The following is a 23,999-nucleotide window of genomic DNA, read 5'->3' as shown; positions in this document are numbered from 1 at the left end:
TGCCGCTCCTCTTTCTCTTTAACCAAAAAAAAAAAAGATAAAAGAAGAAGTAAAACCTTTTAATACATCAAATATACGGAATTTTAATCTTTAAAGCGATACATTGTCTATTATTTTAGTACATGACGTAAACCTTACTTGTCCCCTTCTCAGCGGGTGGACTTAAAAATTAAAAATAGTTAAGTGTTCCTTTTAAAGAACAAAATAAGGCAAATGAGGTTTTGGAATAGAATTGTTTTTCCTTTTTTTTTTTTTTTTGTTTTCTTCCAGACTACATACAAAAAAATATCCATTCTCTTTCGATGGTATACACCTTAAAAATAATTGCAATTTGAAATCAGAGCTGACAAATTGTGACTTGTTTTGTTTTGTTTTTTCATTTTTTGTAACAAACATGCAGGTAAATTTGTTTCAATCAGACATTAAATAAGAACGTACAATACAATCATAGCAATTTTAAAGTAACATTAAAGAGAAGACCTCTAGTTCTGTGGCGGTTTTGTATTTATTTATAATCTACAAGGGACGGGAGGGTTTGTTTTCCACATTTTTACCCTCAAGTTTTAATTTTTTCCCCCTCTTCCTTTTTACCTACGGAGCTCAAACTAAGTAATGCACTTTTGAACCACGGGTCCGCTTGGAGCTAACATAAATAAATACCAGTGTCCACCGATGCAGTCCTCAGATGAACACTTTCTCAATTCTTTTTTCCTTCTTTTTCTATAAAAAGTCAAATGATATTTTTTCAACTTTTATAAAGTTTGGGTGGGGAGATGAGAGGTGGGGAAAAGGGGAGTGAGTTTCCCACCGGGTCTCGGTCGCTGTTTCGGGTAGATAGATACGGTATATATGTATTTTCCTTTTCTGGCCCGGGTCATCCCCACGCGCGGGTGACAGTAGCCTCTGCCCTGTTCCCGCCCCTCCCTCGGCTCTTCCCCACCCCCCAGTTCTTTTCTTTCCCTCGACAGCCCTCCCGACCGCCCTCACTGGTACCCCAGCGCGGAGGCCGTGGTCAGTCTCTGTCCGTAGAGGGCGTAGGGGGAGTAGTAGGGTCCGGTGGCGGCGGGCACGGGCACGGGAGCGCCGGGCGTGGGGAGCGGGCTCTTGGAGTAGGGGTGGTAGCGGCTGCTGAGTCCCAGCGCGTGGTGAGGGCTGCGCAGCGCCAGCGTCCCGGGACTGCCCGGGGCGCCCGACGTGGGGATGTGCATGTGGCAAGCCATTGCGGCCGCTGCAGCGCTGGCCAGAGACGAAGAGCTGGGGTAGCCCGACAGCAGTTTGTCTGTCCCGGGGAAGGCCGTATGGGTCCGCAAGTGGCTGAGCAGCTCTTCGGACGTAGCGAAGCGCTTGTCGCAAGGCCCGTTGGCCGACACCCAGTTGCAGATGTGGGGGAGTGGGTCGTTAGGGAGCATGAAGCCGTAGGGGTAGAGGGGGTGGCCGGCCAGAGAGGGCGGTGTGGCGCCGGCAGCCGCGGCAAGCGGTTTAGCGATGAGTGCACCGCCGTGCAGAGTGTGCGTGGGGTACACCAGCGGGTATCCGGACTTGAGAGCCGCAGCCGCCGCGGCTGGATCGTGAGCGCACGAGGCGCTGGCTGCCGCCGCCCCAGCCAGGTGGCTGGCGCAGGTGGTAGCTGAGGCAGTACGGGTCCCGGCACAAACTGGCTGGTCATCACACGGACGGCGGCGACGCTCCGGCCAAGGGGCTCGAGCCGGCGGGGCTTACTGCAGCCCAGAGAGCCCGCGCGGCCGCCGCCAGCTGCGCCCCCCACCAGGCTGCCCGGCTTGGTAGGGTCGAGCGCCACCCCGTGTGGCAGGAACTGGGGCGGGTAGCCGGCGTAGGCCCCAGCCAGGCTGCCTGGGTAGGTCATGCCCGCGGGAGGCAGAGGGAACACTGTCTGGCCCGGCTTGTAGGGCGACACGGGCGCCACCAGCCCAGAGCCCAACACCGAGGAGGAAGTGGGGCGCGCTGGGGCCGGGAGCCGGAGCCGGAGCCCGATGAGCCGCCGCAGTCCGAGCTCCTAGAGCCTTGCCCCCGGGGCCCCCATCTGGGTGCTGGTTCACGTCCACATTAATCCCGCCGCCACAGCTAATCCGGCCGTGCGCCAACCCCGTGGGTCCCCCTTCGGCCGAGGCGCCCCCGGAGCCCTTGCTGCCGCCACCGCCCGCCTCGGGGTCCTTCTTGTCGTCCTTGCCCTCCGGGCCGCCCCCGGCCGAAGGCAGCATGCCTCCTGGCGAGCAGGCCGAGGCGCTGGAGCTTGGGCTGCCTGTCCTGGGCGTGAATGGCTGGCAGGTGGCGCTCGGTACCCGGAATCCTGATTTCTCCGCCGAAACCCCCCCGCCGCCGCCCCCGCCGCCCCCGCCTCCGCCGCCCCCGCCTCCCGGCTCCTTCTTATCCGAGCCGGGTTTGGAGTACGGCTTGAAACTCGACTTGTCCTCCACGCCGATGTCGCTCAGCTTGAGGGGGCCCGACTTTGCGTCCTTGTCGCCCCCGGCGCCGCCGCCGGCACCGCCCGCGCCTCCCCCGTTGGAGGCGACCGAGGAGAGTTTGGACGAGGGCGAGGGGTCGGGCTTCCCGATCTGCGAGCATGTTTGGGCCAACAGCGCCAGCGGGCTCTTCTTGGCATCAAGCTGCGGGGGTCAGACGTGGGGGGGGGAGCACAAAGAAAGAAGGGGAAACCCTTTAGAATCCTGGCTTCTACGTTTCAAACGCACCTCCGCCAAGACCCGCAAAGATCCTCCCAGCCCCAAGGCTTAATTCTAGGCAACACCCCTTCTACACACACACATTCTCGCTCTTGAGAAAGGCCACAGCACTCCCCCCCACCCGCCCCGCCATCAGGATCTTTCCTGTCCTCTCTAAGCGATAACTGTATTAAAAAAAATTGCAAAATGTTTTGGTTTCTGACTCTTTGACCCAGAACTGTAACCCCACGCACCCACACACACCCCTAATTCGAGTAAGGGCTCGGGTGGTTGGCGCCTTAGAGGCTGTGTACAAACACCAGGTTCTGGAGAACCGGAGGACTGGGACTTTGGAACCGTATTTTGGGCTCCCGGGCTCCTATCTTCCAGGCTGAGCGTGAGCGGACCTGGGTCGGGGTAGGGGCTTTAATACCAAAGGGAGAAACAAGTTTCGGCTGCCTTGCCTTTTAGCATTCATACCTCATTCTACCTCCTCCCCTCTTTCCGCCCTAGTTTTAAGGTGCGGGGCACTATCCTCTCCCTCATCCCGGAGCGGAATCCGACCCCCTTCCATCCCCCCCTCCCCGATCCCGAGAGAAAGAAATCCTGTGAAGTGGCATCCAGGGTGGTGGTCCCAGCGCGATCCAGGATAGGGTCCTTACCTCTATGGGGCTGACAGGAGTGGAAGGCAGGGGCTGCAGGTACTCGGGGTGCAAAATGTGGCCAGTCCGTGCCGTCAGCATCTTCAGCACCTTGATGGGCAAGCGGTTAGCCTGGCGGAGAGGGTCAGAGGGGGGCACGGCGTGCACAAAAGGCTTGGTGCTGCCGGCCGGGGACGAGCCTGGGCCGGGGCCGGAGCCGGAGCTATTTCCAGAGAGCGCGCTGGTCCAGGCAGGGTCCGCACTGCCGCTGCCGCTGCCGCCGCCGCTGTGCTTACTGCTTCTTAAGGCAGAAAGCGAGGGCGCTGTGCTCATGACCCACCCGCGCGCATGGGAGCAGCGGGGGGAGGGCTCCTGGAGGCGCGGGGCGGGCTCGGGGCTGCGCGCTCGCCCGGGAAGCAGGAGCAGCAGCAGGAGGAGGAGGAGCTGGCGCGGCGATCACGGGCGCCCAGAGCGCCTTCTCGGCGCCTGGAGCCAGAAGCGAATAATCCTGGGTGGCCCGCAGCGGAGCCGTGGCCGAGCGGGAGGAGCCGGCCCGACTGCGGGAGTGCCGGGTGGCTCGCGGTGTCCGCTTCGGGCTGTGCCCCTGCGTTGCGCACTCGCGGCCCGGCGATAGCGCCTGCGCTGCTCTCCGCGATGTGAGCCGCTGCCTGTCCAGCCTGGGCTCTGGCGAGGAAACTCACTTCAAAAGCAGCTGCACCGAGGGGGAGATTAAAGCCTTTGCCGCCTTCCAATCAAATGGGAGCCCGAGGTGATTGGAGGGTCAAGGGGATGTGACGCGTCCCGCGCCGCCGCCGCCGCCGCCGCCAGGACTCTCAGCGCTGGTTTTAATGGGCAGCTCCCTCTTCGCCGCTCCCTCTGCGTGTCCCTCCCCTGATTTCGCTCGGAGGACGAGCTGGACATTTATTCTACGTTTGCTGTCTGCCGCCTCCCTCTTTTTTCTTCCTCGTCGTCCGTCCTTTCCCCAGCTGGAGAATAAACTGAAACCTTCTTTTGCAGGAGGGTGTGTGTGAGGAACAGTTTGGGGGTGTTCAGAAGGAGCACTGGCGGGAGTCTGGACAACAGCCGGACTGTCAACCCCAGGGCCGCACAGGGGGCCCGCACACCAAATATTCTCTCCTCCTCCTCAGTGGTAATTGAAATCTCTTGCGGTGCGGCCGCCTGGGTAAGGAAAGGTGGGGAGCGGGTGTTGGAGGAAGTCCGCCCGCCCGCTTTGATTTCCCGAGATTCGGCGGCGGAGAAACCAGAAGCTGGGTGGGCAGCGGAGGCGGTGGAGGCCTGTCTCCGCTTGGTGTGCTCGGCTCCCCGCCCTTCCCGGCCACGTGACGCCCGGGGATGCGCAGATTGGGGCAGGAGCGGGGGTCACATGTTTCCTCTGTTTCACACTCAGCCCCCACCCATTCTTACTCTCCCCTGCTACCCTCTCTTCTACCCACCGCCCCCCCTCGCCCCGTTCTTTGGGCATCTCCACCCCTCCATCAATTGTCAGTGTTCCTCGACCGCAATCAATCAGTTATTTGTCAGCTCTTGTCAATCCGACGGTGATTTATGTCAGCTTTTGTTGCTGATTACAAGGCGGGTGCGACTTGAAGGCAAAAAGAGAGAGGGAGAGAGAGACGGAGAGGAAGGAAGAGACTGAGGGGGAACTGGAGGAGGGGGAAAGAGAAGCAGCCTCCTGGGATGAGAGGCGGGGGCTCTAAGAAAAAGAATGAAAGAGGAGAAAGAGGCGCTCAGTGTCAGGAAAATGAATAGTGAGAGTAAAGTGCGCAGGTGCGCCCAGGGCGCTGAGAGGGGTGCGCTGGCCTGCGGTGTGCGCCTCGCTCCTCTCAATATCGGAGAGAGAGATACAACCTTCCACCTCTGGGGAATTCCAGTCTTTTGGGGCCGCGGAGTTCCGGGTGGCACAGGGTATCCGAAACGGGCGGTGGCGACGTCTAACACGGGAGAATCGTCCCCTCTCCCCCCCCCCCCCCCCCCGCCAGGGTAGTCCCTTCAGGGCGTGTGGTGTGCAGTCGTCAAGCTGCCAGCCTGCCACGGACCCCGCCCTCCGTAGTGACCCGACTCCAAACTCGGAGACTTCTTTCTAAGAGCCACACCACCAACGTAACCTTGAGCCCTGGAGGTCAATGGTGGGGTACCCCCGCCTCAATTCTTTGACAACCCCCCCCCCACACACACATCGTGGCTAGGGCTGAGAGACTGCGAAGACGAGGCCTGACCATGAGTCCTTGCACGAGATACGTTTCAGGCTCACTCAGGCCCCCTCTCCACCCTCCCTCACCCCGCGCCATCCCCGCAGTCTTGGTAGCCGGGGTTACTCCGGGCTGCTTGCTCGAATTTATTGGAACGCCGAGCCGGGACTGACCGGCGCGGGGAGAGCGGAGAGAAGGAGTGAGAGAGAAAGGGGGGGCAGCTGCCTGTGGGAACACCGGCTCTTCCAGGGAAGCGGAGCGGGACCGCCGCGTTCCCCTCGATTTGCACCGTCACTCTGGCTGTTTGGAAGGAAGAGGGGAGGCGCTGTGCGTGCCTCCGTGTACCTGGATCTGAGTGCAGAAGTGTGTATGAATGCCAGTGCCGCTGTGTGAGTTGTCAGGGCTTTGGGAGCGTCCTGAGCGAGTTCGGGGGTCACCTCCAAAAACTCGCAGAAACTGGAAGTGGGTGAGAGGAGGACACATCCCCTTCGTCGGAAGGACTTGGAATACTTTGAATATCCCCTCCCCCACTTTTCCGCCCCGGCTCTTCTTTTGTTGTCAAGTCCTTTTGATAAATGGTGGTGCTGGGAGCGCTGGGGAGCCTGGAGCCAGTCTGTACCCGCGCGGGGGCGGGGGCCGGGCCTGGAGACCCGGTTTCCACCCTCGCTCAGCCGGCCCTGAGCCTCGTAGGCACGGAAGTCGGGTCTGGGACTTGCCCTCGGCGTGCTCGCCCTCTCCTCTCTCACCACCCCATTCCTCTCTCCCTCATTTTTGTCTCTGTCTCCCACTCCGAACAGGTACCGAGAACTTTGTGGGGGTGAGTTTTAGAATTTTCTCGTAGGCATTCTTTTTATGCGTTTTAATCTTATCCCTTGATTCTTTAGGTTGGTAAACTTCATGAGATGGTAATTTGTCTAAAGATAATTTGGAGAAGAGGGGAGTGAGGCGCTGTGTATATGGGGAGTTTGTCGGTGTATGTGTGCGTGTTTAGGTGTAATAACACAGCTAAATTCAAGGGGCTTTGGAGTGTCTGTGCGACAACGGAGGAAGGTGAGTCCGTGAGACGGTGGCGAGGCCACAAGCGAGGTTGTGAAGGTTGTCTGAATAATCTTTGGGGAGCGAGTCCCAGGTGCCCGTTTCTGAGGACGGGACGGTTCTAAGCTGTCTCTGCAGGGCAGACACTGTGAGGCCGCCTGTATCTTGCGGGTCTGTTGGTGTATGTCTGTGTCATTGGGTGCATGGTTGTCGGTTGTTGGCCCAGATCAACTGTAGATCTCCCAGCCATGGGCCCCGTGTCGCCGCGGCCTCCCGGTGAGGCCCGGACACTGAATGCTGGGGGCGGCGGCCAGGGATGCAGGTGACCGCGGGCGTCCCTCCCTACCCCTCGCCCTGTAGCCTCCAGACTCAGTCCATTCCCTCTCCTGTAATTCCAGCAGCTTTCTTTTTACGCCCGGCAGCTGGGGAAACCAGAGAGTGCCCCCCGCGTCCCCCGGAATGGGCGTGCCGCGGTGTGGTCGCACACGCTCGCGGGCTTGCGCGGTGCGTGGGTCTCAGTCCGCGTGCATTCGCTCTTCACAAAATCCGACTCCGAAGGTCCGAGCGCACGGGGGCGCCTAGGGGTCTGCGCGCCCGGGGTTTTCGGTAGGCGCCAGCGTCCGAGCCTGCCCATCTCGAGGGGGAGGCCAAATCCCCGGAGGCCGCGCAGGCCGTGGGGGTAAGGGAGTTATTAATTCCTAGGTCTAATGCCGCCAACCCCCAGCGGCGATTGGCCTGGATGTCCTGCGGATTTTATTTGCACACAATGGAAATGATTTGTTTTCTCTAAAAAAGGAGTGGGCATGGCAGATATTTGAGGAGGGGGTGGGAGGAGAAGGAAGGGGAGAGAGCTGAGGAAAAAAGTTTGAAAATGCCTTGAACTATTCACTGTCGAGATGGCTAATCAGTATTGAGGCCGGAGGGCAGGCGGGCCGCCTTTCACCGCCGCTTCCCTTTCATCTCGGGCTCGGCGGAGGCGCTCAATTAAAAGCCTATCAGTTTGTAAGTAAATCAACGCCTATCAGAGTTGTCACATCAAACAAAACGATTATTATTGCAGCCCGCCTCCCCTATTAATCTCCCTCGAAGATAATCCGCCTGACAGGTCAGGCCCGGCGAGCTGGAAAGCCTGGCCCAGAGCGCCCAAACAGTCCCGGACTGGCGCGCGCCCCTTGGGGCACCCCCTCCCTCCCTCCCACCCCGCCTCGTGGTCCCCCGGGAGCTGGGAGAGAAAGGGCGAGCGGAGGCCGCTGGACCCAGGCCCGCCCCTCCGGACTGGGAGCCGGGCCCAGATTCGATGGGCTGGTGGGGGACGGTGCCGGGCGGCCCTCGCCTCTTCTGGGACCGGGGGTGTACCAGGCTTGCCAGGACCACAGCCTGGCCTGGTCCTCGGGCGTCGCCAAGGCCTGCACTCTTCTCGGCTCGCTTCCCCTGGTTCTTCCCCCCCCCCCCCCCCCCTACTCTTTTTTGTTTCCTCTCTCGCTTCTTTCTTGGCCCCCTACCTGTTTTCTTCCTTTCCCTCCTCTTCATTTATACTTTTCCTACTAGCCAGGGAATATTTCCTATTCTCTATCCCTTCTCTCAGTATACCGTATATACCACTTCAGCGCAACCACACTCGCTGAACAGGGCATTCTCAGGGCCCGGGTTACTTCTCTGCGGCAGGGCTGCCTCAGGAGTGTGTGCAATTCCCAGGAACTCAGGACCAAGTCCTTCCTAATTTCTCCCCACGCAGGGGTTCTCAGAAGCTCTACGCCTGTTTAAGAGTTGGGTGCGTTTGAAGGGGTGAGAAAAAAAGAGAGACCAGGTCAGTGAGATGGGTGGACGGTCGCAAGCTCCCTATTCTGGAATTAGTATTTTGTCTTGGAATTTCACAGCTGCAACGTCACTGACCTAGCTGGTGGCGTTGCCTGGGCTTTGCAAATACGCGGGGGAGACCCACAGGGCATCTGGGCCTCGGCACTGAGTATGTGAGGGGGTGCCTAACATTTCATAAGTAAATAAAGCCCACATAACTGCTTCTATAGCCTAAACTGGCGTTCGGAGGCCCGGGTGGGGCCTGGATTCCTCACGGGTGTGAAATCGTGGCCTTCTTCCCGGTGGCCTCCGGCTTTGAGCTTTGGGATGCTTCGGAATCAAGCGCGATCCACCCTTTTCTGCGCTCTTGCTCCAAACCGATAGGCCCAAATGGTCACTGCTCTGGCCTGGTGGAGCCGGGATTGAGGGGTGGTTGAAGTGTCTGAGGGGGAGCGGCTGCCCGCAGGATCTCAGGCCTTAGTACCCTAAATGCTGGGTTCAGCGCCTCGGAAAGTCTCCCTCTCAATGTGTGTATGAGGGAGAACCCCCAAGGCCCAGCAGTGTTGGCTGTCCGGGCCGAGCCTCTCCCAGTAGTCACGCCAGGGTCCGAGGCAGCAGATATGGAATAGAGCCCACCTCAGAGTGCTCGGCTCCCGGAGCTGCAGAACCCGTGGCCCCTACCACGCAGTCCCGAAAGCCCCCCATTTGTGTGCACTTTCCACAGCCGACCTAGTAGGAATAGTTATTTCCTTACCCAGAAATATTGTAGCAGTGCAGTGGCTTAATTATCTGCGCGCCTGCTTTTCTTAAATGTATTTATTTCACTTATGCCACGCCGCGGATATTTAAAGAGGTACACATACCGCACACCTCAACGATGCGGAACTCACTCTGGCTAAAGGATATATTTGCTGGGTGGTTATTTGGACATAAGTACTATCTCGAGCCCAGATTACACCCAAGCAGGGGCTGTAAAATGACACTTGCTCTAGAATTTTTCCAACTTAACTATATGTGCACACACCGAGAATTTAATAATATTTTATATCCCTCTACATATCTAAATATTCAGATGTTATGTTACATGCCCTTGAAGCCGGAAGCAATCTTCCGTTCACACTGGACGTGGAGCTGTTTGTATAATTTTCATCTCCCTGCACTTACACATGAATCTTAATCTAATAAATTCAACCTTGTCATTTTTAGAATCGACATAATTTCTCTGGCTGCGGGTTGCGCTGTCTGTATCCGAATAAATACAGCTCGCATTCGTCCAGCAGGAAACGGCTCCCGGTTCCCGTGTACGGAGACGCATCGGCTCAGCACGGGACGCGAGATGGCTCCTCGTGCTCATAAGGCGGCAGGTCTGGCCTCCGAGGGAGGCTGGACTATCAGCGCGCTCAGGCCGAGCAGCCTCTCGCTGCCCGGCAGTGCCTGGCAGTCCCCCACCTCTGCCTGTGCTTCGGGAACCCACCCGGCCGAGTCCGTCCGGGGCGAAAACTGAAAGCAAATTCCACGGCAGATGAAGCTCGAACTTTCTACGAAGCAAGTTTGCAGCAGAGATTCGGTGGTACCTTTCAGAGGACAGCGCGCGCAAAGTGGGGCGCTGGGCGAAGAGGGCACCGGGTGTCTGAGCTTGGTCCGCGGCGAAACGCGAGGGAAGGCGCCTCCCCTTCGTTATTTCTCGCCAACTTCTCGGCCTCTGTCCGTAAAAATAGTTTTCAAGGTGCCGCGGACGCCCAGGATGTGATTGTGGGAATCGCACCAGGGAGGAGGCGGCTTTGTAAAAGTTGCAGAAAAAGCTTTACCCAGAAGCGTGCGCCCAGCCGGGCTCAAGAAAGCTTGGGACCAACTCGCCTTGCCCCGGGCAGAAGGAGACCCCCTGGAGAGCCCCCTGCCCAGCCCTCTTCCCTCACCTCGAAACCGCACGTAAATAACCTCCCGCTGCCTGCCCTGCAAACTTCCCCGCGCGGTGCCGCGCTTGGCGAGCGAGGCCCGGACGCAGAGCCGGCCCGCAAGGCCGCTTGTCGGCCCGCTCAACCCAGCCTTGACACAGGCTTGCGCGGAGGTGAGAGGATGAGTGTGGTTTCGGCTCCCACTTGGCTGCCCAGACCATCACCGCCGGCCTCCCAGAGCAAGAGCTTCCCCTCGGGAGCGGTGGTCTTGGGGGGCTGACGAGGGCGCAAAATGCGCGCGCGGGGCTGCGGGGGGAGGCGGCCGCCGGTCTCTCCACGGGGCCTGTCGCCGGGCCGGCCGCGGCGGGTGAGTGATGAGGGCAGAGAAGGGCGCCCATAAATCGCGGGTGTCAGGGCGAAAAACTCTCTTTATTGTCTGCGTGATGGATGGGCCCGGGGACGAGACACCAAATACTTCGTATCGCCTTTAAATGGGAACACATTTTCCGCGGCCATAATTCATGTTTTTTAAATAGAAAGTTTGAAATGTTGCCTATATTTCACCGGCCCTGACATATTTATGAATCGCTCCCTGCATGCAAATATCATTATTTAAAGCGCCGGGGAGAGCTCGGGGGAGGGGAGGAGGCGCGGCCCCTGGGGCGTGGGGGTGGTGAACTGGGGAAACGCGAATGGAGAGGGGGGGCACCAGCGCCCTAAAGTGCGGACAATGAGGCGCGGAGGAAAGCCGTATCCGGAAGCCCAGCGCACCGGGGGCTCCCCTCCCGCCGCCGGACCCCTCACAGCCGCTCGGGGAAGTCTGCGCGGTTTGGGGGTCCCACCCACTGCCGGGAGACCAGGGGGCATTTTGCGTCCGTCTCCGAGGCTCTGGTCAGAGCCACCTTTTCCGAGAAGGGAGTAAAAGAAATAAAAATAAAAAGAATTTAACAAACTCAAATAATAACAACCCAACGTGTTTCGTGTTCGTTGCCATCGCATCGGTTTTATTGATTTTCATTCTGCAAACCTGAGACTGCGCGCCCGGGCGGGGCGACTGTCAGACCCCAGTCACCTCGAGGAGCTGGTGGGGGATAACTGTCTGGTTCCGCGGCCTCGAACCGCCCCCCACCCAACCAGCTCACCACCTCTCATGCACAACGGAGCCTGCGCAAGACGCGGGGACACGAATGACCCGGCCCCCAAGCTCTGGGGGCTTCAGTCCCGCCCCCTCTGCCTCCACGGTGCTGTGCTGCGCTCCTGGGGTCTGCGTCCGCCCTCTCCGAACCCCACTGTCAATACAGTCGCTTTGGAAAAAAGCCGGGCACGTGCCATCAGCCTCTCCACTGCCCGTCCACACCTGCGCCCTCACTAGCCAAGTCTTTACCTGTGCGGTCCCCCGCGGCGCCTGCGGCCGCGCCGGTAACGCAGGAATGGAAGCGAGGGCGGGGGAGTGGGAGGGACTGAGAGCATTACCCGAGACAGCCAGATACTCAGACCCGGGGCCTCCTCTTCGGACTGGTGTTGAGGCCCTGGCCCAACAAGCTCTAGGAGCCGAATTGCGCGGGGAAGAGCGAGGCGGGGGAAGGGCGAGGGGAACCTGCCTCGGGAGGGAGGGGCGGGCCCGGCGGCACTTCCGCCGTGGGCGGGACCGCGGGCTGCAGCGCCGGTCCCGCCTCTCCGCGGCGCCGGCCCGCCCCTAGCTCGCCAGGCTCCGTCCCCGCCGCCTGGGACCCTGGGTCTCAGGCTGGTACCCGAGGCCTTGGCGTACAACCCGGGTCTCGCAGGAGGGCAGTGGGCAGCTTCTTTTCCCCACCTAGGGTTGTATCTAAGGATTTTTAAATCATAGGAACACAAGCACATACCTTGGCCCAAACGCTCAGGTAAGACTTTGTCAAACTTTGGTGTTTTGGTAGTCCTGAGACCTGCGTGGCCAAGGGGGTTCTCAAACATTCTCCAGGATCCAATCAGTTGCCCCTCTGACAGCAGGGACTACAGATCCGTCCCCTAGGGTCCCACCTGTCTTTCAGGAAGGTCAAAAACAAAAGCTAACACTTGAACGTTTGCTTTGTGCCAGACGCTAAGAACAGCAACTCTCTGAGGTAAGTACCATGAATGCCCTGTTTTATAGATAAAGAAATTGAGGCATGAAGAGGAGAAATAGGCCTTGCCTCACTCCCATATCCTCATCCATATCCTCATCCCTTCTTTTCTTCAGATCCCCAGCATCCCAACCCATCACTCTGGGGGGAATCTTGCTGGGCTTTTACTTACCTTATTCGAGTGTTCCCTGGCCTGTTAACTGCATCCATCTGCAGCTGAGGCCTTGCTGAGCAAGAGGGGGACCCACACAGAGGAGGAGAAAGGTATAAATGGGGCTGGGCTCAACTCACCTCCTGGGCAGCTCCCAGCCTGATGGGGAAACTGGACCACTGAGCACCCTGGCTTGTTTCCTCATAGCCCTTCAGCCCTTCAGAAGCCAGAGTGATATTAAAACAACAACAACAAAGACTATGAGATCATGTTTCTCCTCTGCTTTTGCTTCTGGGTTCACATTGTTCTTAGAATCAAGTTGAACCCATGACTGGCAAGTCTCTGAGGTTTAATTTGCCTCAGCTCCCCCTTCTGCCTTTGTCTGTCTCCTACTGCCCCTCATCCTGAGCTCCTGCCATCCATGCTGCCTTTTGGTTACTCAAATGTGCCATACAACTTCCCACCTCAGGACCTTGCTAATGCTTTTCCTTCTATCTGGAATGACCTTCTGTCCTTCTTCTCACCTGGCTCACTGCTCCTTTGCCTTTAGGTCTCAGCTTACATACCATTTTCCTGTACACTCCCCCCTGGTACTGGGTTAGGGCTTCTGTATAACCCTCTCTCAGAGCACTTAGCACACAGCATTTCCTCTCCTCTTCACTGGATGGTAACTCCGAAGGGTCAGAGACTGGGGCTATTCCTTCAAGGAATGAATAAGAAAAGGGCATTCATAAGTACCATCAACTGTGCTGAATGAATGATAACTTTGGGGTTTCACTTCATTTTGGGGGGCTACCAGTAAGTATTCTTTATTGTCTCACATCCCAAGATGTTTTCTCAATTTAATAAGGGAGATAACACAAATCTTATGGAAAAATAATGATTATTTTGAGTCATGTAGTGTAAATATCAAACAAGTCAATGCTCAAGTATGTTGGAGAAGAAAAACAACTATGGTTTTCCAGCCATTTATTCTGATTTTCAAAGTGCAAGATGTGTTGGTTGACACAATGTAATGGAGACACCCCCCTCATGACCACTCCTAACATCCACGCATGTGTGTCCCCAGGCTGTACCTGGGCCCCCTTTTCCTCACATCACACATTATTGCTATCATAGTTCAGTCCTTTATTAGCTTCTGGCTGAGCTGCTACTGCAAAAACCTTCCAATTATTCTGTGTATCCTCAGCCTCTCTTGCCTCTAATGTATTATACATCCTCCTGCCAGGTTAATTTTCTTGATCCCATCATTCCTTTGCCCCCAAATCTTCAGTGATTTCCCGCTGCCACATGTAACACTTGACTCTTCGTAATTTAGTTCTAAACTACTTTTAAACAGCTTTGGTTAAGTTGCATTCCAAACTTATAAAAGAAACCTATATTCACTTCAACCAGTAAAGCACTCAAAGATACATAAAGAAAAACATGATCTCACCAATCTCCTTTCCATTTCCCACCCTGTCTCCTGAGATATCCAGTGTTAACAGCCTGGGGTGTAACTTCTATCCCTTTCTCCATGCTCACCATGCTCATATAAATTACACTCAGATGTATGGAGCTATTAAGTTATTGCTTGTTTATACAAAAATGATTATATTAGAGTTCTCTGCAACTTGCTCATTCTTTCCCAATAAAAAATGAGTCTGTAGATGGAGAGCTAATTTTTTCATGTTTTTTAGCTGCATAGTACAAATCTTCTTTGACTTATGATGGGGTTACCTGATAAACCCATCTTAAGTTGAATGTATCATCCAGTTAAAAATGCATTTAATACACCTAATCTACCGAACACCGTAGCTTAGCCTAGTCTACCTTAAACATGCTCAGAATACTTACATAAGCCTACAGTTGGGCAAAATCACCTAATACAAGGTCTATTTTATAATAAAGTGTTGAATAGCTCATGTAATTTACTGAATACTGTACTGAAAGTGAAAAGACAGAAAGGTTGTACAGGTACAGAATGGTTGTAATGTATCAGTTGTTTCCCATTGTGATCATGTGGCTGACTGGGAGTGGCAGCTCACTGCTGCTGCCCAGCATCAGGAGAGTATCATACTGCATATCAGTAGCCCGGGAAAAAATCAAAATTCAAAATTCAAAATATGGTTTCTACTGTATGCCTATCACTTTCACACCATTGTAAAGTTGAAAAATCGTAAGTCAAACCATTGTAAGTCAAGGACCGTCTGTATTCCTTAGAGTAGATATACCCCACTTAATCAGCCATTCCCCTGTTGATGGTCATATAGGTTGTTTTCAGAATTTTTTCACTAGTACAATTTTTTTGGGTCTATATCCTTGCAATCAGTGATTTTATTTCTATAGGATAGATTACCAAAAGTGCAGCTGCCTACACCCCAGCCAAATCTAATGTTCTCTCTACATGCTCTGTGTTTTTCTGCTCCACTGTCACCTCTTCCTGGAAGGCCCTTGTCCCCCATGCTCGTGTGTCCAGCTTCTGATCCTGCAATGCCCAAATCTGATACCAGAATTTAGATAAGTTGACCAATATCCACCTCCCTCCTTCTTCCTCACGTTAACATTGTAGCGGTGTGCCCAGCCTAAGCAGTGGTTCAAAAGTGGTGGAGGCCAATCATGACAATACTGTTTTCATTTTTTCTAATCATCCTTGCCATTAGGGATGGCCACATGACCCAGTCTGGGCAAATGAAGCACAAGTAGAAGTAAGGCTGTGGCAAAGAAGGAGGGGGAGTGCTGGGAAACATTCTTGTTTTCTTGATCAAAGGAGATGATGCAGCTGTTTTTGACCTTTTCTTTCTTTCTCCCTTCTTCCTTCCATGGACTTGGATATGATATCCAGAGCCATAGCAGCCGTTTTGTGACCATGAGGAAAAGTCCAAGAGAATAGCAGAGAGAGACTTAATCCTGATGTCTCTGAGACACTGAGCCATTTCTAGCAATCATTCACCTCCAAAACTTTTGTTATATTAGAAAAATAAAATCCCTATTTGTTTAAGTCAGTGAAATTGGGGGTTTTTATATTTGCAGCCAAACATATCCATTACCTGTCCCCTTTGGCAAACCTTATCTCTATTGGTGTTACCACTATTGGAATACCACACTGTGGTCCAAAACAGTTTTAGAAGCCTATTAGAGTCTTGCCTTCAAACGTTCTTGAAGTATGGGTTTCCAAAGTAACTTGGAGTTAAGTCTGGTCATACCCTTAACCCTCAGTGTTACCTCTTTTGTCTACCTAGCATCTGAATCCTGCTTCCTGCTTGTTATAATATAGGACCTGCTTCCACCTACGTAAGCTGAAGGGGCCACATCCTCCTCCCTGTCCCTTATAGCTGAGGCTCCTCAAGAGGTGAGCAGAGGGTTGGGGTGGATTGGAAACCCTTCTCAGCAGCAGCATTGAGCCCAGTGCAATGGCATTGACTCTCTAGGGGAGGCAGAGTGGAGCAACTAGCCAGTTGCTGCCATGTCCAGTGTGATAATGGCAGCCGCTCAGGCAGTGGCCTAACCAGACTGTTGCAGTAGCATGACCAGCGACACCCCCATTTCCCAGCTCTCCTTTCTTGTCCATTTCCCAAGTCTGGGTCTCTAGTCCTCATATTGATTTTCGGAGCTTCCTGATATCCTTTTGATAGATTTCTTTTCTTGCTTAAGTTAGCCAGAGCCAGTTTCTCTCACTCACAACCAAGAATATCAGTTGGTTTGCCATAGCCTGGCTCTTTGGGTGGCTTCTAAACAGATCTGATGGTGATTACTTCTCTTTTTTCTTTATGTTTTTAAATTGAAGTATAGTTGACTTACAATTATTCAGAATTGAATAATTTACAATTATTCAGAATTCTGTACAGCAAAGTGATTCAGTTTTACACATATATACATTCTTTTTTTATGTTCTTTTCCGTTATGGTTTATCCCAGGAGATTGGATATAGTTCCCTGTGCTATATATTAGGACCTTGTTGTTTATCCATTCTAAATGTAATAGTTTGCATCTACTAACCCCAAACTCCTAGTCCATCCCTCTCCCTCCCTGCCTCCCCCTTGGCAACCACAAGTCTATTCTCTATGTCCGTGATTCTGTTTCTGTTTCATAGATAGGTTCATTTGTGCTATATTTTAGATTCCACATATAAGTGATATCATATGGTATTTGTCTTTCTCTTTCTGACTTACTTCACTTAGTATGATAATCTCTAGTTGCATCCATGTTGCTGCAAATGGCATTATTTCATTCTTTTTTTATGGCTGAGTAATATTCCATTGTACATATGTACCACATCTTCTTTATCTATTCCTCTGTCGATGGACATTTAGGCTGTTTCCATGTCTTGGCTATTGTGAATAGTGCTGCTGTGAACATAGGGGTGCATGTATCTTTCTGAATTATAGTTTTGTCTGGGTATATGCCCAGGAGTGGGAACGCAGAATCATACGGTAGCTCTATTTTTAGTTTTCTGAGGAACTTCCATACTGTTTTCCGTAGTGGCTGCGCCAACTTACATTCCCATGATGGTGATTACTTCTTAGTTGTGCCCATGGGCTCCTAGGATGGGTAATAGTGGTGGGGACCCCAACACCAAGCAGCCTGACTGAATACCTCCAACCTAGCCAGGCAACGATTTCAACAGAAAAACTGGTAAATTCAGTAATGAGAGTCAGTCATGCCAGAATTGAGTGAGAAATCATAATGTTCAGGTGATTTTATAGAATACTTACTGTGTCTTGGATACTGTTCTATGTAGCCTCATAACTCTACATTACTTACCTCTTAACAAAGCCCAGTGAGAAAAGAAAGATTATCCCCATCTGGTGGGGGAATGTACAGAATTTCTCCCTTTCATTTCTAGTCTTCTGTCCCCATAAGCCTCAGTGCCACTGGGTATGTCTGATTAAAGTTTCTAAGGCATCAAGAACACTGTCAAATCAACCACCTTAGATGACAATCAGTCACCTCTGATTCTTCTCAGCAGAGTTCAAGAGCTTAAGTGCTTGGCACTTTGGAGTGCTCAAAAGATGTCTGTGGAATGCAATCAGTGGCATGGGAACGCCTCTGGGCTACATTTCCTTGCGCAGGTGGTGGCCTGAAGTGTTTGAGGTCTTATGTGTGAGTACAGGGTAGAATCAAGGAAGAGGTAGAAGGTTTCCCCTCCACACTGCCCTGCGCTCTCCCCAACCCCTGACTTTGGCCAGGATGCTTCATGTCTCTGGGTTCAGTGTTTATTCTACTTTTTCTTTCTTTTTCTATTTCTAGCTCTACTTCTTCCCTTCCTTCCCCCCACACCCCGCCCCCTTTTCCACAGCATTAAGGGCACAAATGATGTCACCCTGCTTTTGTTCCCTGCAGAGTCTGCCATGTACATCAACAATATTCAATAAATATTGGTTACATGAATACCTTTTCAGAGCTTTTTCTTTCTTTGTCCCCACCTTTGCTACTGAACCTTCTTTCTACCATGTGGTTCTTCTGTCACGTTCTCTAAGTTTTGCTTGAAGAGCCAAAGGCCTTGCCATGTTTTCAGTCTCCCCGTACTGCTTCTTCAGAAGAAAAGGGAGTCTTTTTGCCATTCGCTGGTGGGGGGCGGGGACCAGCCCCTTCAGCAGGGATGGTAGGGTGTGGGGTGAGAAGTGGCAGCAGTGGCCTGAGCAGCTGGCAGATATGGGGACACTGGTCCCCCAGCGGGCTTGAGAGGCTGGGGGGATTGGGGAGTCTGGGGAGGGTCAGCTCTGCCAGATCATCAGCACCATCTCCAGCCTCCTTCCCTTTTAATGATAATTAACCCCCAGTTTGTGCAGATTGATTCTCCCTTTGACGTGGGAGCTGATGGAATGAATGAATGAGCTATTTCCTGTAGAACCAAAGTGTCAAAGAAGTTAGTAAACATGCCAAAAGGAGGCCGGGAGCTTACGGGAATGAAATGTAGATGAGCTCAAAATGTCACAGAGGTGAAAAACTAGAGGAACAAGGGCTTTCTAGGAAGGATGGTTGTCCACCTACCCCTGGGTGCTTCTGCCCCAGCTTCAGTCCTCCTCACCTTCATCTAATAGCCTCCTAAGGTGTCTCCTCCCAGCCCCACTTCCCCAAAACTGCTTTGATTGGACCTTCGGTTGCCTCAAGCCCTTCTAGGTGACCTGTTTTCTACCAAAAAGAAGTTTCACATGCCTTAGCTCCTCTCCTTCAATCTTCTTACCGTGAAAGCTTCCACTGTTTGTGCAGACTAGCCGTCCAGCCAGACTGGGACCTTCTCCCTCACACCAGGCCACCCTCCTCAGCCCCATCTTTGCTTCTAAGGCTCCCTCTTGTACCATTCAGCTCAGGGCTCAGCTGCCCCTCCCCCACCTCCATCAGAGTAGATCATAGGCTTCAGTGTGGTGGGCCCCGGGGTCCAGCTGCTTGGTTCCACACTGCCACACTTCCTAGATGTGTGACTTGGGGCAGGGTTCTTAACCTCTCTGAGGTTTCAATTTCCTCCTGTGCAAAATGGATGTAATAATAGTACCTACCTCATAGGTCAGTGGGTAAATGAAATGAGACAATGCACGTGTGTGCCTGGCATATAGGAAGTGCTCTCAGTGGTTATTATTATTATCCGGCAGGTTCTTTCTTACCTCTGAACCCCTGGAGTGCTGTCTGTGCCACTCATCTGGCACTTAATTATCTACTAATTGATGATATCTTTTATTAGCTATTCATATTGTTTAACTTTGTGTTTGCATATGTGTATGCTCAACTTCCCAGTTAGATTTTAAGCTCCTCTAGGGCTGAACCAAATGCCTTCTTTTTATTCCCAACACAGACTAGCCAAGGGCTAAATTAAAAAAAAAAAAAAAAAAAGGCACGAATGAACACTTTTTTTCGGCCATGCCTTGTGACATGCAGGATCTTAGTTCCCGGACCAGGGATCGAATCCGTGCCCCCTGCAGTGGAAGCACGAAGTCTTAACCAGTAGACCACCAGGGAAGTCCCATGAATGAATGCCTATTAAAACGAGGAATGAAATGTCCAATGCTTGTATAGTCCTTTCACAACCAAGATTTCCCTTAATCATCACAACAATCCTATAAGGCATGCAGTGTTACTCCCATTTTACAGATGAGGAAACTGAGGTTCCTAGAGAGGAAGTCATTTGAATTCCAAAGGTCAGGGCTCTTTCCTGCCTCACAATGGCCTCCTTCAGCTTTCAGAAATTCTGGCAATGCCTCCCTCTTCTGCTCTGATGCTCAAACACATCTTTGCTAGCCCAGGTCAGCATCCCTGCCGGCTTTCTTTTTGTGTGCTCATGGAGCAAGCCATTTGAAATATTTCATTAAATGAAAAAACTGGTTATGAAAGAGCAGGAGCGTGCACACACCCATGTTTAATACATGTCACCTAGGAAGCAGGCTGTAAGGTGTGACCAACCACTGGTCATCGTAGGGGGTGGGATAGTGAGTGATTTTAGCTTTCTTCTTGCCTACCTGTAGTTTCTATTGCAAACATTTATCACCTTTATAAATCGAGATAAAACAATACAAGTTTTGTTTGTTTAACGGAGGCGACGCAGCAGCGCCGTTAGAACTCTCTTTGCTCCCTCGCCCCTCCCAGTTTCCTTTTACTAAAACATGCTCCCAATCAGAGGCAACCTCTTTCCTCTCCTTCCTTCCTCCAGGCGCTGAGCCAGGTGGGCAGAGGCCCATCCCTGGCACTTTATTAGTCACAGGTTTGAAGTGCAGGGGAGGGTTGGGGAGGGAGGAGTGATTGGTGTGGGGTGGGAATTTGGGGATTCTTTTATCCCCTGCATCTCAAAGGCTGACAGGCTCTTGAGGGTTGGAAATGACTGGTAATTAGTGAACCTTCTCCCTCCGCACTAAAGACACACTTCACAGTCTGCGTGACCTCTGCAGCCTGGTGAGGCTTTGTTATGTAGATACTCTTAATTGGGTGAGTCACTTACTGCAAACAGCTTTGGGAGAGAGCACCGTGGGCTGTTTCAGGGAGGCTTCCTACCAGGGGTTCTAACTCAGGAATCGGGGATGCTGGCAGCAGTGGCCTCTAAGTAACTCCACCGCCACCGGTAGAAGTGGTCCCCACGTCTGGGAGTCAGCATGGTGAGCTTTTAGGGGGAATATTAAGCGTTGGCCTTTGTCGTCCTCCTCCCTCTGTCCTTCTCTTCTTCCCAGTTTATAGATCGCCTCTTCTGGGCAAGGCTGGGAATATTTTGAGATATAACCTGGGTTCCCTACATTCAAGGAACTGATCACCTAGTTGGGAAGACAGGGACAGAAATAAATGTACATAACAACACCAAATAGCAGGCATTAATGCCAGGCACATGGGAGAGGCTATACAATGATGTTTCAGACCCCGGAGCAGAGAGCTGGAGCATTGGAGACAGCTTGCCAAAAAGGTGAGCAGCGCTTGGAAGGGGTTTGGGATAGGGGCTCCCCGGGACGAGGAGACTTTATGAACAAAGGCATCGCCAGGTCACTGTCACACCCGAAGTCCTGGCTTGGCTCAGATATCAGATGCACAGAGTGCAGTGGGGGCATGATTCACCAGGTCCTCAAAGTGTTGCATTTACATTATTGTCACATGCTGATGTTGATCCTAGGGTGTCCCATCTGCCGCGTCCCTCAGGAGGGCGCAATGCATGTAGACTTAAATGCATCAAGTCCCCCTGCCCCCTCCCAATCAGGTGTTTTGGTGAATGGCACCATCTTGGCTCCCTCAGCCTCGACTCCCAAACAGACATCAAGTCTTGGCAATTGGGCCGCAGTCTCTTTGCAATCTCTCCCTTCAGGCCCTCACCACCCTTCATGGAGAGTGGGGCTGCACTTTCAGAGCCTGTGAGGACATTTTCCTGTGCTTGCTCTCCCCCTCCTAATCCATCCTCCCGACGACTGTGAGACCAGTTGCCCTGCACCACAAATGTGACCACTGTACTCCTACTGTGGTCACGGTTAGGCCTGCATACCTCTTTATGATCTGGCTCTTGCCTGCCTCTTCCGCGCTCTCCCCATCCGCAAGGTCACCAATGACCTCCCTGTTGTTAAATCCAGTGGTGAATTCTCTGTCCTCAATTTACTTGACCTCAGGTAGCACTGGACAAGTTAATCACTCCTTCTTTCTTTTATTCCAACATTTTATTTATAAAAAATTTCAAACTTCTAAGAAATTTAAAGGACAGGATAATGAATGGCCAAGTCCCTTCCCCCAGACTCTTCAGCTCTTAACATGTTACCATGTAACATGTACCCCCCCACACGCATGTCCACACACGCACTTTTTTCCCCTTGAACCATTTGCAAGCTGTAGACATCTTGATGTTTATCTTAATTTCTTCAGCTTGCATCTCCTAAGGAAAGAACATCTCTTATGAAACCACAATACAATTAGCACACCTGAGGAAAGTAATGTTAATTTAATATCATCAGTAATATCATCAAACGGTTCCACTTTAAATATTCCCAATTGGCCCTAAAATGTCTTTTTAGCTTTTTCCTCAGTTCCAGTAGCCAATAAAGGATCATGCATTGCACTTGGTTGTCATGTCTCTTTAGTCTATTTTAATCTAGAACATTCCTCCCTACCCCCTTTTTTCCCCTGATGATATGACATTTTGGACAGTCTAGTCCCATTTTCTCTCTCTCTCTCTCTCTTTTTATTGAGATATACTTGATTTACAATATTATGTAATTATAGTGATTCACAAATTTAAAGATTATATTCCATTTATAGTTATTATAAAATATTGGCTGTGTTCCCTGAGCTATACAATATATCCTTGTAGCTTATTTGTTTTATACATAGTAGTTTGTACCTCTTAATTCCCAACCTCTATCTTACCCCTCCCTGCTTCCCCCTCTCCACTGGTAACCACTAGTTTGTTCTTTTATATCTGTGAGTCTGTTTCTTTTCTGTTACATTCACTAGTTTGTTTTATTTTTTAGAGTCCATATATGTGATAACATAAAATATTTGTCTTTCTCTGTCTGATTTATTTCACAAAGCATAATACCTTCCAAGTTAGAACTATTGTCTTGAAGGATGTTCCACTTTTTGGATTTGTCTGTTTCCTCATGAGTAGATTCTGGCCAAACGTTTTGGCAAGAATAGCATGTGGGTGGTGTGTACTTCCTATTGTATCACATCAGAGGTCTGTATTGTCAGGTTGTCTCACCCCTGGAGATGCTAAGTTTGAGCTCTTGGGTAGGTTGTGACCGCCAGATCTCTTCACTGTAAAGGTATGTTTTCCCCTTTGTGATTTATAGGCAATCCGTGGGAGGATACTTTGAGACCATGTGAATTTCCTGTTCACCCAATGCTTTCGACATCCCCTGATGATCCTTGGCTGAATTGGTCATTATGTTGGAACTCCATCTCTTTGATCACTTTCTTTTCTTGGTTTCTAGGGCCTGACTTGCTTTTGGTTTCTCCTTACCTCTCTAGCTGCTCATTCTCAGTCTCTCTGTGGTTCCTCCCCTTCTCCCTGACCTCTGACTGTTAGTGCTCTAGGGCCCAATCTTCAGATCCTTTTCATCCTCTCTCGTGGCTTTAAATGCCATCTGAAAGCTGAGGACTCTGAAATTTCTAACTCTGGTACAGATCTGTTTCCTTCACTTTCATATGTTCAGCTTCCTCCTTGACATGTCCACTTATATGTCTCAAAGTCATATCAAACTTCTCAGGTGTAATGATCCCCTGATTACCCCCTTCCCCTAATCTGCTCATCCATTTCAGTGTGACAGCTCCATCCTTCTAGTCGCTCAGGTCAAAATCTTGGAGTTATCCTTGATTCCTGTGTTTCTCATACTCTCCGTGTCAAACCCATCAGGAAATTCCGTTGATGCCCTGTTCAGGATACACCCGGGTGCTGTTCCCTGTCTCCAGGATTCCTGCCATAGCCCACTGTTTGGTCTCCCTGCTTCTGCCCTTTCCTGTCCCTGGTCTGTTCTAAATACAGCAGCCAGAACAATACTTACACGATATGGGTCCTCTGCTCGAGCCTCTCCATCTCATTTGGAGTGCAAGCCCAAGTCCTAACTTCAGCCCATCAGGTGATAGATGATCTGCCCCCCCATCCCTGCCCCATGATTTCATTTACTATTATTCTCCCCGTTGCTTACTCCACCCCAGTCACTCTGACATCTTTGCTGTTTCCCAAACCTGCCAAGCAACCTCCTGCCTCAGGGCCTTTGCACTTGCTGTTCTGGCTGCCTGGAACATTTTCCCCCTAGATGTCCACCTGGTTCTCCCTTGCTTCCCACAGGTCTTGGCCTAAATATCACTTTCTTAGTGGGGCCTTTTGATCCCCCTATCTACCCCTGGCACTTTTTATCCTCCTTCTCTGCTGTATTGTTCTCTCACTTAGCACCACCTGACATGCTCTGTATTTACTTGTTTGTTATCTATCCCCATACTGAAAGAGAGCTCCACAAGGGTAGAAACTTTGTTTTCTTTACTGCTCTGTCCCCAGAGTAGTGTCAAGCATACAGCCAGCACTCAATACATATTTTTGAATAAATGAATTGAATGAAC

At 52.0% G+C, this 23,999-nt stretch overlaps 1 protein-coding gene across 1 annotated transcript; it reads right to left on the bottom strand.

The window, feature by feature from the left end:
- Positions 1-371: 371 nt before the first annotated feature.
- Positions 372-4,145, bottom strand: ZNF503 (zinc finger protein 503). Its single transcript, XM_036827915.1, is given in 6 exon segments — positions 372-1,619; positions 1,621-1,713; positions 1,715-1,969; positions 1,972-2,010; positions 2,013-2,624; positions 3,341-4,145. Coding segments are annotated over 6 exon segments (1,947 nt in total). The 5' UTR covers positions 3,653-4,145; the 3' UTR covers positions 372-983.
- Between the last annotated feature and the right edge of the window lie 19,854 nt (positions 4,146-23,999).

This window comes from Balaenoptera musculus, chromosome 16, assembly GCF_009873245.2.
Source record: "Balaenoptera musculus isolate JJ_BM4_2016_0621 chromosome 16, mBalMus1.pri.v3, whole genome shotgun sequence".
Classification (NCBI taxonomy): domain Eukaryota; kingdom Metazoa; phylum Chordata; class Mammalia; order Artiodactyla; family Balaenopteridae; genus Balaenoptera; species Balaenoptera musculus.
The sequence above is the reverse complement of the archived record's forward strand: the minus strand, read 5'-3'. Positions and strand labels throughout refer to the sequence as shown.